Source organism: Glycine max, chromosome 5 (assembly GCF_000004515.6).
Source record: "Glycine max cultivar Williams 82 chromosome 5, Glycine_max_v4.0, whole genome shotgun sequence".
In the NCBI taxonomy this organism is placed as follows: domain Eukaryota; kingdom Viridiplantae; phylum Streptophyta; class Magnoliopsida; order Fabales; family Fabaceae; genus Glycine; species Glycine max.
In genome coordinates this window covers 26,827,092-26,848,050 of record NC_038241.2, presented here as the reverse complement: position 1 = coordinate 26,848,050, position 20,959 = coordinate 26,827,092, and the positions used below count along the sequence as shown (strand labels likewise).

Genomic DNA, 20,959 nt, shown 5'->3' with positions numbered 1-20,959 from the left:
CCTATCACCTCTGCTTCTACCGCACTCATCCATATACCTATTTCAAAGACAAGCAAATATTATTGTTATAGTGTATTACATTGAAAAATGTTGGTTATTTTGTAACGCTGCATTAAAGGTTTCACTTAAATGACTTACATCATCCACAACTGCAGTATAGATATGTTTAAACACTTGTGACCTGATATTATTTCCACGACATCAGCATGAGTGATGTAAAATTTTGCCTGTATATTTAGGAGTCCAAATTGACTTGCCTCCCACTGGATTCAAGTACACGTTATACAGATTCTTCATCAATTCTCCCAATGGATCCGTTGGAGCACCTGCATTGGACTCAATGGCACGTCCTATTGGTTTTTGCACATTATGATTTGAATCCTATATGATTATATGCAAATAACTATTAAATTTAATGACAAATGCGGTATTACCAATGAATGTGTTACTGGCCTCCCTGACATACTGAATCTCTGACGTGGGAAATAGGACCCTCGCGTCACCATCATAAATAGTTTCAACACAAACCCTGACCACATCATCAATGTAAGGAACATTGTGTATGGTCACATCTTCTCCAAACACCTTTCCCAAGGCCATCAGCTGTGTACTGTCGCCACACATAATGTGCAAGCCCATATTAGTCACATCAACTGCAGATGGGTCCCCGACAATAACATTTGCAGTAGCTTCAACACAACTTTATTTCATGCTAACATGTTCAATCAATGCATCAGGGTTAGGCGATCGTACTGGGGCTGACTGTTGCATTTGCATTTGGGATAACTCGGTCTTTATCGCGTCCAACTCTTTCTTCATTATGCCCATAGTCCGTCTATTTTTGTCTTCTACCTCTCTCGTCCACTCTTGCTTTAGATTTCCTATGATTTCCGCCAACTGATTTGGGGTGATCGTTGCTGAAGAAGTGTGAGAGCCACTGGAACACTGTCCAAAGTATTGACCAGTGGTGACACCATGCCCAGCTACACAAACACGACCAGGATGCTCTGCTTGCCCAAGTGCAGTGTTTAGTATGTCGTGACGACCATGGGGCACAAAAGTTCCATGTGTTGTTTGTTCCTCTAAATCATCCTGTTTCAACGGCACAAAAAAGAGTGATAAGTGGAATTCGAATAGGGATAATTGAAATTAAAAAAAACTCATAAATTCAACTTACAATTTTGTTTGAGATTTCTTTAGCTGCTGTAGATGTCATCTCGCCATATGTCTTTGTTCTAGCCATCTTCCACTTCACATGTCTTGCAATGGGGGATGGAGGGTCTAGGACCATAGGTGTATTTTCAGTTAACTCAGCTTGATTCAGTCTTTTCTTCGTTTTCTCAGCCATCAACTTTTTTTCAAGAAGATTGTACCCTCCACGAGACAGTAGGTGGGGAGAGTCATTGAATTTTTGTATTTCTTGAGCTTTTTTTGTGTATTCCCTGTCCGAAAATACAAATACTACCCACTAAATAATGACTTTAAGAATAATTACGTAACTAAAATGTTGTGTAAAAACAATTTAATTCAAACCTGCCAACTAGGGGTTTGTCGACTCTTTGCAAACTGTTCCCATGTTTCTCGATCCAAAGCATACTTAGCAGATGGATCATGGTTATCTTCATCGTCTTTCTCAGCATATACATATCTAGTGGTGAGGGAGGACTTAAATTGCCGCCATCTAGTCGCAACTGTGGACATGACCTTCTTCTTTGTAGCTGTTCCTTTAGGGATATCAAATTTTCCCTAAAATAATAAATAGATTTCAAACAATTATTGCATTAACAACATTAAAACGTTAATTAAAAAGAAATAAAACCAAAGTGGTTACTTAAGTGCAGTTACCAAGATGTCATCCCATATAATATTTTTTAGAGTTTCGGGGACAACTTTCCAAGTAGAATGGACAATAGGGATTTTCTCCCGAGCCACGACCCCCAGGTAACTATGGAATTTTTCTTTGTTAGGGCCAGATCCTCTACCAGTAATTGGGTTGACGTTCATAGTGGGTCGTGGTTGATCCAAATGTCTACCAATCAATCTTCTCAGCCTTGTAGTTTGTTGAGTCTTCCTTTTAGAAATGGCTCCTGGAGAAATTGGACGTGGAGGGGATCTCGGGGGTGTTGCCATGGCTGTTGAGAAATAGAAAACAAAAAGTAAGCCAATTGTATTAAAACAACATGTAAGTATAAAATTGTAATGAAAGACAAGTAATTGTAAATTGAAATTGACTATAGACAAGTTAAACATTATCTAGGTATATACCGCTTTTAAGAAGCCATATTTTGCCATAAACCTTCATCATGATCGATACGATTTGCATATACATCATCCTCCTCATTTTCAACATTTATGGATGGCATTTGCTGCGAGAATGTCGCCATTTCGTTAACATTGAGGGTTAAAGCATCAGTATCGGGAGGGATGCCACTGCTTTTCCCCTAAAGAACAATTGACCATCTTGAGCCAGTAGGATCTTCAACATAAAACACCTGTCTTGCTTGTGCTGCCATGATGAAAGGCTCGTCCTTGTAACCAATCCTTTGTAGGTCAACCAAAGTAAACCCCATTTTGTCTTGGTGCACACCAGCATTTCCATTAACCCAGTCGCACTTGAAAACAGGCACTCTAAATTCACTATAATCAAGCTCCCAGATTTCCTTAATGACTCCATAATACGACATGGACGCTCGAATAGGATGCTTATCTAATGCACTACTAAAGTGGTCCGAGTGAGCATCAATTGACACTCCACTATTTTGAATGGTACTTTTTTCGTCCTGTGACTTTGTGTAGAAGGAATAATTGGTCCGAGTGAGCATCAATTGACACTCCACTATTTAGATTTGGGCCAACAGCTAACAAGGATAATGTCTTAGAACAACTATCATTAGCAAATATTGTCTTTCTAAACCAATTAATGAAACTCCTATTGTGCTCCTGCAACACACGCATCATATTCATGTTTGGGTGACAAGCTGCGACATATTCTTTGTGAGCATCTATGTATGGGATTACCTCAGCGGTGTTGTTTAGTACATATAGATGCACTTGTGAGACTTGCTTTTGATCCATGGTTACAACATTGAATCCGCGTGTGTCTCTACCTTGTCGTGATTTATCATGGCGGGTTTCAGGAAGACCAACAGGTGCAGCATTTTTGATGTACTCAAAACAAAACTCAATAGCTTCTTCTGTGACGTACCTTTCAACAATGCTTGCTTCTGGCCAATATTGATTCTTTGTATAACTTTTCAACACCTTCATGTAACGCTCAACCGGATACATCCACGGAAGATAGACGGGCCTACACAACCGTATTTCTCATACAAGGTGGACCACTATGTGAATCATGATGTCAAAAAAAGTTGGTGGAAAATACATCTCCAACTGACAAATGATAATGGAAGTCTCATTCTCCAAGTCATCCAACTGTTTGGGGTCGATTACTTTCTTGTAGATCGCATTGAAGAAAAAACACAATCGAGTTATTGCAACCCTTACTTTGTCAGGCAATATACCCCGAATGGCTACAGACAATAATTGTTGCATTAAAACGTGACAATCATGGGACTTCAACCCAACCAATTTCATATCAGTCACAGATACAAGGCTCTTGATATTTGAAGAGTATCCTTGTGGGACTTTGACATTTTTAAGACAATGCAGAAGATTTTTTTCTCACTAGTTGACATCATGTGACATGCTGGGGGAAAATAGGTTCGAAGACCTTTTGACACTGGATGCAACTATCGTTGTATGCCCATTTCTACTAAATCTTGACGACATTTTAAACCATCTTTTGTCTTGCATTTAGTGTGCCAACAAACTATTGCACACATTTTTCTCAACATGCATAACATCCAAACAATGTCTGACATGTAAATCGCACTAGTAAGGCAGATCAAAGAAGATAGACCTTTTCTTCCAAATATTGTTGTGCCCGCCATCTTTTTTGTGTGTCTTCCCAAACATATTGCTGATGTTCCTCACCCTATCAAAAACATCAAGACCTGAAAAAGGAATTGGTGCATTGTCGATCTCAGATGTCCCATTAAATGCTTTTTTCATTTGCCTATATGGGTGAAAAGGTTTTAAAAACCTTCGGTGTCTTGTATACACTATTTTTTTGCCATGCTTTAATTGGATGTAACTTGTGCCTTGCTCACATATCGGACAAGCGTGGTGGCCTTTGACACTATATCCACTCAAATTCCCATATGTTGGAAAGTCATTAATGGTGGAAAATATCAAGGCACGCAACCTGAAGGTCTCCTGAGCATTCCCATCATACACATCAACCCCTTCTACCCACAATCTTCGAAGGTCTTCAATCAAGGGAGCAAGATAGACATCAATGTCATTTCCTGGTTGTCTTGGACCAAAAATCATCATACACATCATTATGTACTTCCACTTGATGCACATCCAAGGAGGAAGGTTGTAAATGATCAACAAAACAGGCCACGAACTATGGTTGCAGCTCAAGTTTGCATACAGATTCATTCCATCGGAAGCGAGACCAACCCTTAGGTTTCTGGGATCTTGGCCGAATTCCAGATACAACTGGTCAATTGTCTTCCACTGAGGAGAATCAACAGGATGACGGAGTAATCCATCTTTGATCCTGCCATTAGCTTGTCATGTTAGGTTTTTTGTGTCTTCTACATTAGCAAACAATCGCTTAAACCTTGGTACTACTAGAAGATACCAACACACTTTTAATGGACGATCTTTGTATGTGCTTGGATCTTGACTACATTTGTCAGAATTCGCTTTGTAGTATGACACCCCACATGTAGGACAGCTGCGCAATTCAATAAACTCATTTCTATACAATATACAATTATTAGGGCAAGCATGTATTTTTTGGTATTCCATACCAATAGGGCATAAGATCTTCTTTTCCTTGTAATGATTCTTCGGTAACGTGTTATCCGTAGGAAGCATATCGTTCAATAACAAAAGTAATTTGTTGAAGCTTTTGTCACTCCACCCAAATCTTGCTTTCAAATTCACCAAAGCTAACACCCTTGATAACAGTGTGAACTTAGTGCATCCGATATACAATGGTTTCTTCGAATCATGATCTAACTTTTCATAATAAGGTGCATATGCTTGCCTAAAACCTTCTTGTCCAAGATCACGTAGCATGTCTTCTATATGATCACCGACTTGTTCATCAACAGGACCAGTCGGAGGGGTTGATGAGATTTATGGTAACTCACCATGCCATATCCATTTTGTATAAGTAGGACAGATACCATCACATATAAGATGTGTTCTAATGTCATCCAAAGATTATCGTCGCCCATTCTAACATTTAACACATGGACAGAAGTATACTCCACCCATGTCTGGTGAATTTTGTTTGACAAATTGCAAGAAATCTTCAACCCCATTCTCGTAGTCTTCAGTTATGCGTGGTCTATTCATCCAACTTTGATCCATCTTTGGTGTACTGTCATGTTCGGTACATTATACTTCATGCATGTGAACCTCTCTTTTTTCATAAAAAGGTGTGATCCTACCCCATTCAGGAAGAAAATTTTCCACTTCATTCAAACAAACAAGTTAAGACGATTATTTTAAATTTTAGAAAATTTCGACAACATTTCGCTTTGGTCTCCAAGTACACGACATGAAAGCGGTGACATCAATTGACCACAATCATGTATGCACCCGGAGAACAAAGCAAGATGATGTGTTCGAAATTTAGTAAAAAATTACACAACATGCTTAACTTATAAGTGAAAATGAGGTAGAAAAAATTAGTCTTCCCAAACTTTCCAAACGGACAATTCAAGATTCAATACAACAATTAATCCAAACTCTCCGAATTAATCGTTGTATTGAATCTCAAACGGGGAACTACGGCTCGCTCAATGAAGTACAATGAAATACTACACAATAGTTAAATGTCTACCAACAATATATTAATTAACAACATAAGTGTGAGAATGACATACATACCTCAAAACATGCTACTAACGAAACATTTGTTAGCACTAACGATAATGATGAAAAGATGAATGTATCTTAAGTCAACCAAGAAGTACTTTTGGGGTAGCCTTCAAAGACGCCACTTGTTTGACCAGTACTACCTACAAACACCACAAAATATTTAACACCACAGTAGGAGTAGAATTGTGTAACGAAAAATAATTTAAACTCTCATAGAACATGTGTATTTGTCATACAGAAATACATATGCATACGGCTATTGAATTGATCACATTAAGGAAGCAGTTGCCACCACAAAACAGTGTGTTTTTCTTTGCTATTTGTAATATTATTTGCTATCTCTAATATTATTTGTATGTATTAAAGTACAATGTCTTAATGGGTTGACTTACTACAGCTTGTTCTTAAATGATCACATCCTCAATTCCTAATGTATTCATAATGGAAGAAACAAATATCAGACTTGCAATCACCTAGTCAACTAGTCATTCAAGGTATGAATCTGTTTGCAATCACATAGATCTATTTGCACAAAGTTACTATTGGTAGAATCTATAAAATATAATTAGGAAAATGAATTGAAGAAAGGTTGAGATAAGTTATATAGAATTTCCGGTAATCTTTATTTGATATTTAGATGACATCAACCTTTTCCTATTAATCTACAATATTGGCAGCAGTGGAGTGAATAATTCCAAAACATTGTTCTCCACTAAATGATGTTGCTATTTAGAGTTTCTTTCATCCCTTCCATTTCCAATCAAATCATCTTGCTATTTAGAGCATTTCCTTATGTATCCTTTCTTTAGAAATGAAGCAACTAATTGGCTCAATTCTCTACATATTATAGGAGCTGATAGGTTGGCCGGGATGCAGCAGAGACTGCAACGTGGATCCAAGCTTACTAGAAAATCATCATAATTTCAAAATCAACAGTAAGAAGCTATGTTGGAAACAAATGATGAATTTTCAACAGCCTTTCCACTATCTTCAATAATCAGTATAATGATGGGTGTTTCTGCATTATCAACCTAAAATAAGTACTAATAGTTTTTAACTTATGGTTTTGTTGCTGATTTGAATTAAAGTGAATATTTTTGGTTTTTGGGGTTTGATTAGTTTATTATGGCATCTGTGTGGGATTTCCAGGCATTTACGGAAGGTGGTGGGTGTTTGAATTTGTTGGTAAAAGGTGCCGGTTGAGGAGGTTATGAAAGATCAATTTTTTTTTTATTGATTGGAGTTTCTGTTACCTCTCACTATAGCACTGTGCGTTTGTTGTTGGCTTTTAATTCAGATTTTTTTTCTCTTTTTTTTTGGGGGGGGGGGGAGTGGTCTCCAATTTCCATCAACTCATTCTTGCTGGGTTTTGATTGCTTTGAGTGGTTTTTTGATTCCATTTGGGAATTTTTTTTTTTTTTTTACTTTTCATGGTTCAATCCCTCAGTTGTTGTTGATGAGTTTGAGGAAATCTAGTTCCTTGTGATTGTGTGAAATTAATTTGAGAAGTTTTTTTTTGTGGATAAAGTGATTTTTAAGGTGCTTCTAGTTTTCTTCTTCTGAAGAAGAAAGGGTAAAAGATGGATGAAGATAGCAGTAATTCTTGGATAAGGAGGGCCAAATTCTCCCACACAGTGTGTCACAGGTTGAACTATTCCAATTCTGGATTGGCTCTTTCAGCATTCAGCCAAGGGCACAACACAGTTCTAGTAGTCAGAAATCAAGGCCTGAAGTGGCTTTTGCTTCCAACAAGGCTCAGAAGAAAGCAAAAATGAAAAAGCAGAGATCTTTGTCCCCTTTGCCTCGAACCTCTCTCTTTGAGACCTTCAAGGAAGCTAGATGTGAGCAGAAAAGGTTCTCAACACCTTTCCATTGTATTCTATATTTTGAATCCCAAAATCTTGTTGACCTCACGTATTCAAACTTTGTTGTTTAATGGGGATAAACAATAGAACAAGAGTACATCACATAAGCAAATTAACATCTTTTCATCACTTATATATATATATATATATATATATATATATATATATATATATATATATATATATATATATGTATGTATCCTTCAATTTTTTTCATTATTATCTAACAATTTCACATTCACATTTGTATATTTCAATATACTTGTATACCTTCCCTTAGGTCAACATGTCTATAAGCAAAGTTACTACATGCATCTCAGTTAAATGTGAAGCCACTGCATGCAGTAACACATAAACTAAGATAGCATGTAAATTTATGCACCTGCTTTTTGCGCCTACTTTCTCCTGAGTGTTTCAAGGTGATTTTATATGTTTATTTGTTGTTGCATGCAAATTTATGATCGTTAATTTGTCTATTTTCAGTTTTAGGCCTATAAATTGGAGACCCTTATAGTGTGCACGGATTTTATTTTCAATTTTAACAGAGTAGTTGTGGAAGCTCTTCATCACTGCACTAATGCCCCTACTTAAGTTACTCCTGCTTACTGTTGTTGGCACATTTGTTGCTCTGCAGCGCTTTAATATTCTGAGTAAAAGTGCTAGGAAGCACTTGAATATAGTAAGTTCATTTGTGTCAGTTGTTTTTCCTTTTTTTATTCCTCCATTTTGGTCTTGAATACCAAGGCATGATACAATGTTGTTAATTGTCTCCGGTCTTTTTCATATCTTGTTCCTTTTGGCTAAAATAGAATTTTAGTATGTTATCTATTTTTTTTTTAGTTTATTTTGTTAAGTTTAAAAAGTTTCGCTTTAGTATTTTAAAGTTATGTTTTAGGGAATATTCATTTTTCTATTTTGTCACACCAACGTAGACAACAAATTGTAAGAGATGTCATGTCAAATGCACGTATATTATCTCAGTAAAAAATTGAACGAATGAACAATTTGGTATATCAGACAACATTTAGGGACTAAATTGAAATAAAAAAATATAAAGGAGGGACCAAAATTATGTTTTAACACTACTTATACCAAATTGACAGACTTCATAGTGAAAGGACTCAACATCTACTTCGTGAAATAAGGAAGGAAACAAAGTTTTCACTGAAAGGAGGATGACCAAGGAACCTCCGTTGCAACTACTTGGGTGCTCACAAATTCTTAGCTTGTTTGATGACACAAAGAAGAAACTTGATGCATGATAAACTTTTTTCTTTCTCATGTTGCAGATAGTATAACCTGCCTTTTTCCTTAACTGTTTTACCAGACATGAGTCTCAGAAACTGTTTTAGCAGACATGAGTCTCAAAAATACTAGAGAGAAGGCAGAGTTTGTTTGTAAAAGTGAAGACATCAATGACAAGACTTCAGGTACTGGTCTGAAGAGTTGGAAAGCTCACTTATCTAGCTTAAAGGATGTTGGTTTTGTAGCGAAGGAAGGTGTTTTTATTCTAGAAGGAAGGTGAAGTAAGTTTTAATCTAATACAAAAGTTACTTAAAGTTGCTTCAGGTTAAAATCAATTTTGAACTTACAATCAATTATTTAACATGAGATCAATCATGTAACCATTAACCTAAAATTGTTGGTTGGGGGTACAAGAGATAGAAAGGTATGAAACATTTGATTTTTTTTCCATTCCGTATTGTCCACACACTAAATGCCACATTAGAGAAACCAAGTTCCTATGATGTAGGCTAGAGTATATAATCTGAATCCAGCCAACACAGCCAGGTCCAGAATTAAAAAAAAAACATTATTGAGATATGATGTGTGCGTATGGCAGCAGCTAAATGACATTTAACAATGATAAATGCAAATGAAATGGGTAGATTTCATAGTTTTAACAATGACACATAAAGCCCCAAATAATAAGAACTTTTTAACAAAAAGCTTGTCTGATTAAGTTTGTTCATATACTAAATTTAAATGCTACCACCAAGCAATGGATCATATATGATGAGGATGCTCCAGCTTAATTAACATGTTTTTCAGTCTTACATATGCACCTTAGTTAAATACTTACAACAATCTTATACTATTTGATTATTTTTGGTCAAAGATAATTATGATTTAGGAAAAAAAATGCTAAACATGAACATGTTAATGATGCTCCGCAGCCCAAAGCATTGTAGATTTTTCAATCCCCCAGACAACATCGTATGTAAACCAAGCTTGGTATAACAATGAGACAAAAACAAAAACGAAAAAATAAACCTTGTCACTCATTAAAGCACGGCTTGAAGTATTATAAAAGGGCTACTTTAGTATGAAATTTACTCTTTATGCTAACCTTGTCTAATGCAAGATTGAGGCAGTTCTTTGCAACAATTAGATCTCCTTTCTTCAAAATGTAGTTTCCTAAACGTAGCCAAGCATCTACAAGATATGGGTTTAAGAGCACACATTGAATGGAGTCATCCCTGAAATTGAAAAATAACGACACAAAAGAACACACGACATTGCCGGAGTAAACTTACCAAGCTAACCACGGCTGGAGAAGACAGTTGGAGTAACCGGAAGGACAATCGAAACTTACCAAGCTCAACGCGTGCAAAATCTTTCAATCGAGATGACCACAACAGCGACACAACACGCTAGTTAATTAGGGTTACTTAAACAAAGATGGTCCTTCAACAAAATCGTATTTGTTTAAGTTTCTGATAATTGCAAAAATGTTATCGTTAAGCATTCTAAGACGGTTATGTACGACCGTCTTAGAAATCGTGATGTAAAAACCAAAAACTTTGCCCCTAATTACAAAAATACCACCGCGAAACATTTTAAATCAGTTCTTAATAACCGTCGTAAAATGTGCGTTGTAAAATGAAACTTTTTTAGTAGTGTGTATATAAATAAAATTTGTAGTTTTTAAAATAACCAATAGTATATTAAATCTAATTAATTGAGTAATATTATTAATTACATTTTTAGTTGATAATTCTAAAACAATGTAAGCCTATTGAAATCTATTATGATTTATTCGTTCTCTAAGTGATAATAAAATGATGTAATACCAATAAATGTATAAATGAAAAAAATATAAATTTATAATTATTTATAATTATTTAAAATTCAATTTTCATTTCTTATTATAAATATTATCTTCACATCATGTATATTTGATTTTTATCTGATTATGAATGTTTTGAATGTGTTTATTGTAAAAAAAATAATAATGTGATTTTTATTAATTAAATATAGTTGCTAATTATTTTGAAATGACAGTTTTAAATATTTTGAATAAAAATTAATATTTACCATTTTCAAAAGATTAGTATTATATAAGGCTTATAATATTTAAGCATTAGAAGGGGTTTTTTATCATTAAAAATTATTATTTATGAGTACTTAATTTTCTAATAAGTTACCAACTATTAGATGCTACTTTTCATAGGTTAGTAAACATTTTTTTCATTCTAATTAGAATAAAAAGAAAACGTTATTTTAATAATTAATTTCATTATTGTTACATACTTTATAATATATATATATATATATATATATATACACGATACTTAATGGATATTTATTATTTTTATAATCTGAAATTGTATAAAAAAATAATGTCTTATAATTAGTCGTTACAGGAGAAATTACTATTATCATTGTCTAAATTCAAAACAACTAAAAATTATAATGTTCAAGTTTGAAACACTAATATAAGCATACTGAATAAAAAAGACAACGTTATTTTAATAATTAATTTCATTATTGTTACATACTTTATAACTTTTATATATATATATATATATATACATACTTAATGGATATTTATTATTTTTATGATCTGAAATTATATAAAAAATAATGTCTTATAATTAGTCGTTACAAGAGAAATTATTATTATTATTATTGTCTAAATTCAAAACAACTAAAAACTATAATGTTAAAGTTTGAAACACTAATATAAGCATACTGAATGAAAAAAAATTAGACATGACTTATTAATCTTGATTTAGGAGAAAAATGAATAATAATTAACTTTTATGTATTTTTTTAGTATGTTTTAATAATAATTATAAGAAAATAAAAAAAAAATTGTAAAAAAAAGTATAAAATGAATTATATAATCAATGTGTGTAAACAAAAGAAGAAAATTGAGTAAAAAGTTAATTTGTGTGAATTAAATTACATAAAAAAAATTATAACAAAGATAAAATTAATAAATAAGAAGTAAAGTTATAACAATAACAGACTCCCTTTACATCCTTTTTTTTTATAGCCCCTTTATATCATGTTAAACAAACAAAAATTTGTAAGTTGAAAATATGTACAAAGTAAAAAAAATTGTTAAACAAAAAAGTATTGTAAATTGAAGATATAAAATAAAATTTAGATTATTGATTTCTTTTGTTTAAAATGAGAAAAAATATAGTAGTAGTAAAAGAAAAAATAGAAAAATATGTTTGAAAAACTTCAACAATAATTATCAAAGTGTAAAATAACACAATAGGTAAATGAGAAACGAAAAAAATACAAAAAAAATCATAAAAAATTTATTAAAAGACAGAGTAAAATCATACACATAATTAATCGTTATATGATGTTAAAGTAGTAGGTTAACCTTCTTCTTCATTTTCAATTCCTATTCATCACCAAATTCATTGGATGATGCATTGTCATAAGAACATTATCCTCTTTTACCTATACAAAAAGTAACATTATTAATTGTAAGCTGACTAAAACATATTGAGAGAAAGAAATTGTTAAGCCATGGAGAGAAATGAACAAATGAAACATTTATAGAAGAAATGTAAGACATTAAAAAGGCATGAGGACGATTCCACTTTTTTGGTGCAAAACTATGAAGTTGAATAATATGAAAGAAGAAACTGAAATATTTTTGTGTTTAATTCACAAATTAGGTTCCTTGCCATGAGGTTGTTGCTTGCAAATTGTGAAATACATTAGACAAACAAATATATAGATGATTTATTTGTAGAATTAATAATATTTAATATAAATAAATTGTGAAATGCCTAAGGAACAGGGGAGCATGTAACGTAGGAGCATGAAATGTTTTCCAACAATTTAATTAATTTGTAATTCATTTATGTTATATTTATAACAACAATTTATATTATCAAACTTTTTCATAAATTACACAAATGCATGGTTAGTAATATCCAATCAAGAGTTATCTAACAGTTAATAATATCCTCTTATGTATATTTGAAAATACATTTTTCATTCAACAAATCACGTTAGATGGATTAAAGATGTAATTTTTTTTGGCTATGATTAAAAATGTAAAAACCGAAATTGGGAAAATTCATGTCCTTCATACTATTTTTACTAAACATTAGGTTTATTTTAATTTTAAATAATTAATTATTACTCATGTACATAATTAATTGTAATAAAAGAAATTAAGTTTTGAATGGAAATTATGAAACAAATAAAATGGTCTACAGTGTGGAAATTGGGAGTATTGTAATTATTAATACTTTAAAAAATCCTTTTGAAATTGACATTAGCAAGACTTAGAATAAGAAAAGTCATTAATCAATTAATTGATATACATATTACTAAAAATAACCAACAATTTTTTATATACAACATGTTGAAAGAAATGTTAATCAATGAATTTTAGTTTTGTTTTAAATTAATAATTTAGTACAGAAATTAAAAAATAAATTAATATATATGTCTATATATATATATATATATATATATATATATATATATTTGTATAATCCAATTTTTAAAAATTGATAATTTGGTATAGAAATTAAATAATAAATTATTATATATTTTTATATATATTACTATAATCAATTTTAAAACAATTATATTGATATCTTAATTAATATTATATTAGAAATAATAATAATAATAATTATTATTAATATATTATTACTTCTATTAGTATTATTTAAAAAATATTACATAAAATCAACAGAAGTTGTAAGTTTATAAAAAAATATAATTATTTTAAAATGTTTAAGCATTTTTTGTTACGAAAAATTTGCATTAAGAAAATCAATAACTATTTTCAAATTAATAAAAAAATCTAATGTTTCTAAAAATTTTAAGCAATCATCGTTGAAAAATTAATAAAACAAATCTAATGATTCTAAAATGTTTAAGCATTTGTTTTAAAAAAAATGCATTATTGTTGTCAAATGAAAAAAAAAAATCTAATGATTATAAAATGTTCAAGCATTTTTTTATAAAAGTAAAAATGTGTATTTAATGGAATTAATTGCTGTTGTAAAATTAAAATCTTAATCGAACGGTTGACAAATATTCAAGTATGCTAGACATTTATTGAATAAAAGTTGGGATCTAATTAGAATTTTGATCCGGCCACTCACAAATGTTTAAGTATAGTAGACATTTATTGAATCAAATCAAAGGTTATTTTCAAATTAGTAAAATATACGTGCATTATTATTAGATAACACCGATATAATTATTAGAAATAAGATAATATTATCAGATGATCCAATAATTGCATTGGTTAATTTCACATTTTTTAAAAAAAATTAAGTGATGTAAGCCTAAAAATTTGATATTACTTAATTTTAAAATATACTAGTTTTAAAAACAACCTACTGATAAAAAAGAGAAGCTATAAATTAACAACCTGATGAAAATGTATTCAAGAACCAAGTTAAAAGTAAAACCAAAGTTTTACAAAAATGACAGTAACAATAAGAATTATAGCAATATTGCAACAATCAATAATTAAAGTTAATTTACTGTGAGCAAAACCTTAAACCATGCACGACAAGTGAAATAAATAAGTATAAAAGGAAGCGACATTGTATATATTATATTACAAAACATTCACTGAATTCATAATAAAACCATTTAGAAATTTCAGAAAAAATTGTGGTAGATCACTCTTATCTCGTATACTGCACATTAGTTAGTGGAAGTTTTGTGAAGAATTTATTTGTTCAAGTAGTATTTTTCATTCAATTACCCTACACCAACATAACTTAGTAGTTCTGTTTTTTTTTGGATAGAAAATGGTGTTTGAAGATGACTTGCTTAGTTGCATTTCTATCTCTACCCTCATCCTCGTGTTGGGTGTTTATTTTTATTTTCATTTTTCTTTTTTGCTTTTTTGGGTGCTAACTAATTGCTAGGGGTAAAGTGCAATTGCAGGAGCAAAACAGAATTTGGAATGAAAACGGGTATACGTCTACCTAAGCCCAAAATCAGGATGTACCTTCTAATAGCACATTCAAGGCTTTTAATTCCTTCACATTCAAAAGACTCCAATGAATAAAATTACCCCTCACCTAGACACCCCTATTACAGAATGATCATTCTGAAAGAATATTCTATTTTTAAATAGTTATTTTGGAATATAATTTTCATATTCTGTAACACGTATTTAGAAATAGGGATAAGTAATCCAAAACCTATTCCAAAATACATATTTTAGAATATAAAAATTATATTTTGGAACAAGAGTAGCACCCCTAGCATCCAACCTCTTGGTAACCCTTACTAGGAACCCGCTCCATTCGCCTTCTTCTCCAATACTACCATAAAGCCTTCAATAGGTATACATGGATCTTCAAGATTCGGAAATTAGCATGATAGAATCACGTTTTGGTCCAAGTCCCATAACTCCATCGTCATTTCCAATGACTCCCTCAAACTCAACGACCTTGCCCTCCCCCCAACCTCCAAACCATATGGACTTCGGGGTGCTTGGGTGGTGCAGGAATTTGCAGGGAAGAGGAGGTTCTAGGGTTCGGGGGTATTTTTGACCATTTGAGGCTTTTTGGTGGTGTAGAAAGTCAAATAGGAATGCAGGAAGTAAAAACCCACAACCAATTGGGTGTTGCTAGGTGCATCCAAAAAGAATTGCTGGTGCACCCAGAATTTTATCATATTACCAATTTTGCCCCTTATACAATCTTACAGAAGAAGTTCTTCCGTAAGAAATCTTTCGTAAGAGTTTCTTACGGAAGAACTTTTTCCTTAAGTTTTTTACGGAAGAACTTCTTCCACAAGAAATTCTTTCCTTGTATGGAAGAACTTCTTCCATAAGTTTTTTATGGAGAAGAATTCGTTAAGTTTTTTACGGAAGAACTTTCTTCCGTAAGAGTTTTTCTTAATTTTTTTTAAAAACATTTCTGACGAATTAATTTAAAAATTAATGGCCCAAGCAACTTGTGACTTACATGTTTTTAGCTCAACGCTCTAACCAACTGAGCTAATGAGTCAATTACGTTGTAAAATAAATAATGTTGTTATACATAACATTAAAATTTTTGATATATGTTTAATACGCTGTAAATTTAAATAATAAATTTTGTAACAATTAATTTTGAAGTAAATCATACGGATTATTTAATCCGTATATTTTTTTAAAAATAAAAAATATTTACTATTACAAAATTTAATATACATTAAATTTTGTAATAATAAATATATATTAATGCACAAATGAGTAATTTAACATATTAATAATTAAAAAAATAAAAATATTTATTATTACAAAATTTAATGTATATTAAATTTTGTAATAGTAAATATATTTTATTTTTAAAAAAATGTACGGATTAAATAATCCGTATGATTTACTTCAAAATAAATATTTTTTATTTTTTAAAAAATATACAAATTAAATAATTTGTATGATTTATATTAAAATTAATTTTCATTAAATTTAATATATAATAAATTTTGTAATAGTAAAAGAAATTTAATGCACAAATGAGTAAAAAAAATAAAACTTTAAGGAATTAAAAAAAATCAAAAAACTAGTTTGTTAGAGCTAATGAGCCAATATTTTTTAAAATTTATATTGATTTTTTTTAATTCCTTAAAGTTTTATTTTTTTAATTATTAATATATTAAATTACTCATTTTTGCATTATATTTTTTTGCTATTACAAAATTTAATATATATTGAATTTTGTAATAGTAAATATTTTTTAATTTAAAAAAAGTATACAAATTAAATAATTAGTATGATTTATATCAAAATTAATTATTTAAATTTACATACGCATTAAATATATATCAGAAATTTGAGTGTTATGTATAACAATATTATTTATTGCATAACATAATTGACTAAAACTCAGTTGGTTAGAGTGTTGTACTAATAACTTGAAAGTCACGGTTCGAGTCTTGCTTCTGTAAGATCTTATGGTAGAAGCCTCTTCCATAAGCATTCCGTGTGAAGGGCAAAATTGGAATAAAGGTGAAATTCTGGGTGCACCTAGCAACACCCTTTCGAAGAGATGCATGAGACCCATCAACTTTATAACAAGAGCCCAAATATATATTATTACAATGACAAAATGACATTGCATTTGCAAGTGCTTATGGGCAGTTGCTTCCTGCACCCCAAATTTCTTCCTGCACCTAAACTATAATGTAAAATCACATTCCCTTTCCCGAATATAAGGAAGCAGCTATTGTGCTTATGTTCTCGTTCTGTTTGTACTTCTCCAAATCTAGGTATATATTTTGTCAATAGCAAGCAAGTGGGTCTTCTAAGTTTCATGTCTCTACTGTTATTGGCCTTTTCTATTTTCACTTCCCCTTATTACTAGTACACTCTCCTTTTGATTTTTTCCCCAAAAATACCCATATAATACACTCCCCTTTGCACAAACTCATCAAGAAATTGTTCCTAGTCTCAGAGTTGCATTCCAGAAATTCAAACCACATCATGGTTATACATGCTTCATATTTCACATTATGTACTTTATGTACAAACTAACAAAAGAATGAAATTACATTCAATCATGAGAACATATATCCACTATGAATTCCATTACAGTCCTAAACTCCCTTGGGTGACCAATTAGTCAAAATATTACGTTGCATGATGCTTATTTTGGCTAATTGATTTCGTATTCTTTTAAGAAGAACAAAGAGGGCGAGAAGGACATTTGCTCATTGTGTTAGAAATAGATCTTGCAAAACTTATCGGTCTCAGCACTAGGAATCATCACCATGTAAACCTTATTTTAATCAACATAAATCATGTAATATAAGCAAAAACATAATAATAAATAGGTTCAGTTCATTTGATTGTTTTGCCTGTCAAAAATGAGAGAGGGTGAGATTGAAGTTTGAACGAGAGAAGGGGAGAGGACATAGGGTTTTGAAATCTGAAAGAGGAAAACTTAACCTAAATAAAGGGGAATGTATTTTGTAGGATATTTTTGGAAAAAAAATCAAAAGGAAGTATTAGTAATAAAGGGAAGTGGAAATAGCCGTATCCCTATTATTCTGTAATATTGCTATGTTGGGTTCAATCCATATCAGTTTTAGAGAAAGATAAAACAGAAGCAATTTTTCTGGTGCGCGCCTTTTATTAGGCAGCTTAGTGCAGCCCATTTAAAGACAAAAAAAGCAGCAAAATATGATTAATACACAAGGAAATGCAAAAACAATAAAGTGAATCAACTAGAAACCTTTTTAAAAAAAACGCTTCTTCTATTTTTCTTTAACTCCTTTTAGAAATAAAAATAGCCTGTACAGGGACATTCTGAAGTTAATAGAAAGTGGTAATTTAACAAGACTTATATTAAGTAAAAAGAAGATTCCATAAGCTTGGTTTATCCATAATTTAAGCATAAAAAAATGAATTTAAAGGTATCGTGCAACAGGTTCGTGTACTGCATGTAGAAAACACGCTGATAGCTTATTAAATTTATACTGCAGTAAAGACATCCCAAAGATTCTCTTAAAAACTAATTCATAAGGAAATGGTGTATTCAGCTATATAAGCACTTATCAAGTTTGTTAAACATCCAATGTGGGATTATTCTCAACAGCCAGCTCATTAGTTTTTCAATCACTTTTAACTGCTAATATACTCCTCCATTACATCTTTAACTGTGGTTCATTACAGTTTTTAAATGTTTGTTTTGGTTTAGATATTAATAAAATTGATTTTGAATTATTATACGCGACTGAGATATGTGTGAAAATTATTCTCAAATATAAATTTTACAATAATTAAAATGTATGTGACAATGTGTAAAATTAACTGTAGATGGTAATCAAACAAAAACACTAAGTTTTATTATTTTTGTAGCTGTTCCTAACCCCTGTGAACTGATGCAATATTGTCGCATGCATGTTGGATGGAAATAGGTGTACTTTCAGCAGCTCACGGAAATCAACTAGGTTCCATTTTCTTGTCCTCTGCCTTCCCTTCTTATGTCCAAAATCAGTCTTACTGATCCTTTATTTTCATTCTCATTTATCTGCAACAAAAATGCACAGGGATGTTGTTAAAGTCATTCAAAAAATTACCTTGATTTTATATATCCTTGGAGTAAGTATCCTATCTTTCATAAAAAAGGCCAAAGGGGGGAAGGGGGAAAGTTTGATGGCTTGTTTGATTTTCTTTCTCCTTTTTTGGGTTTTAAAAAATATTTCTTAAAAGAGTTTCAAACACTTTATCAATCAATTTTTCATCTAAAATCTATTAAGTTTAAAATTCATTTTGAAAATAAGTGAAAAACCAAAAAGCAAAAAAAAAAAAAAAACAAAACTAAAAAGATATTTTCCTATCTTTTCTATTTTCATCTTGTTCAACTTCTCTCACATTTCATACTTTACTATATATCTTACATTACTATCTACTAGGCTACTAGCAGTTCGAGCAACCTTATTTAGTTATATTTTAAAAACTAAAAATATTTTTTAAACAGAAATGATACACACACTCTTAATGTAGCAAACTTGTAATACACATGGACATGGAATTGTTTCCATTCTCAAACCAATTAGTACAAGTACAACTACTGAATTACAACAATATCCTTGACATCTTATTAGCACAAGTAGCATCATATTTAGCATAGGGCAAAGCATTAAGAAAAAGCAGTAGTAGTGGTGTAAATCAGGACTCTGATCATAGAAGTTGAATTGGACCAAATTAATCTATCAGAGCCGAAGATCTAAGTCAATCTTCTTAACATCTGATGATTCTTGCTTTGGCAAGTCCACCCGAAAGCTACCTGGCCAATACAAATCCACAGCTTGTTCAAGCATAAAGGGTGTCCATGATGATGCCACTGATCCAATTCCAACCCCATTATTGGCATCATTACTACTGAATCTAGCCACCATAGCAGACCTTTCTCTGTTAGGTTTGTGCACAAGAGAGTGAGGCTGAATTCCCAGTGACCTAGATGCCAGAGAAGTGTAAGCAAGCCCCATTCTGTGATGATGAGATTGGTGGTAGCTTCTAGCAGCTTCTCTCTCCCTCTTGTGTGCATTCTGGTGACCCCCTAAGGCTTGTGAGCTGTAAAACTTTCTCATGCAGAAGTTGCATGAGAATTCCTTGTTGTGGAGAGGCCTTGATGATAAGTTTTGTTCTGCTGCTGCTTCTACAGGCATGTTGATGTCTCCTGTGAGGCCTAGACTAAGCCATTCTCCCATGTTTTCCCCTTCTGGGGTGGTCACAATTTCAGTGTTGTTGTTGGCATTGTTTTGTGATCCATGATCATCAACTTGATCATATTCCTCCCTTATGAAGGTCATAGTAATTAGAGAATATTTTTTTGAGGTAGAGGGAGAAGTTATTGGCCTTAAATAATAAGGACAAAGAAAGAGGAAAGAGGTGATTGATTGAGTACAAGGGGATAGGAACTAGGAAGTGGGAGCTGAATATTATTTGGTGAAGTGTTTGTTGTTGTCTTTATGAACTCAGCACTACGCCATGTCTTCGGTTCCCACCGAGTTTTGCATATACTTTAGAGGGGGGAATTGGGACAATGCTAATGTCATCTTGGTAGTGTTGGCAATTTATGGCTTCAGATTCCTACTTGTCTTGTGATTTACACTACTTATAGCATCTATATAATAGGTGCTCAGTGGTGGACTTGAAATGGACCCTTGACTATTAAAAGTGTTGTGTACTGTTAGAGTCAGATTACATTTTATATTTTTATACTTCACATACGTGGCACCAAAGTTGATGAACAATACGTATTGGAATCGTTGTAGGTAAAACATAATGCTGCAATGACGAGAGGAAAATTCTTGGGTGGTCTGTCCCAAAAGGTTTCTGCAGTCCAACCAAGTCCAATCTCTTTGCTTCTTTTAAGAAAATATTTCTTGTATATAAA

General features: G+C 31.8%; 1 protein-coding gene across 1 annotated transcript; it reads right to left on the bottom strand.

The window, feature by feature from the left end:
- Positions 1-19,447: 19,447 nt before the first annotated feature.
- On the bottom strand, positions 19,448-20,657 carry LOC100795890 (zinc finger protein 7). The gene has a single exon (XM_003525793.4). It carries the CDS (start codon positions 20,370-20,372, stop codon positions 19,773-19,775), a length of 600 nt encoding a protein of 199 aa, XP_003525841.1. The 5' UTR covers positions 20,373-20,657; the 3' UTR covers positions 19,448-19,772.
- Positions 20,658-20,959: the final 302 nt, after the last annotated feature.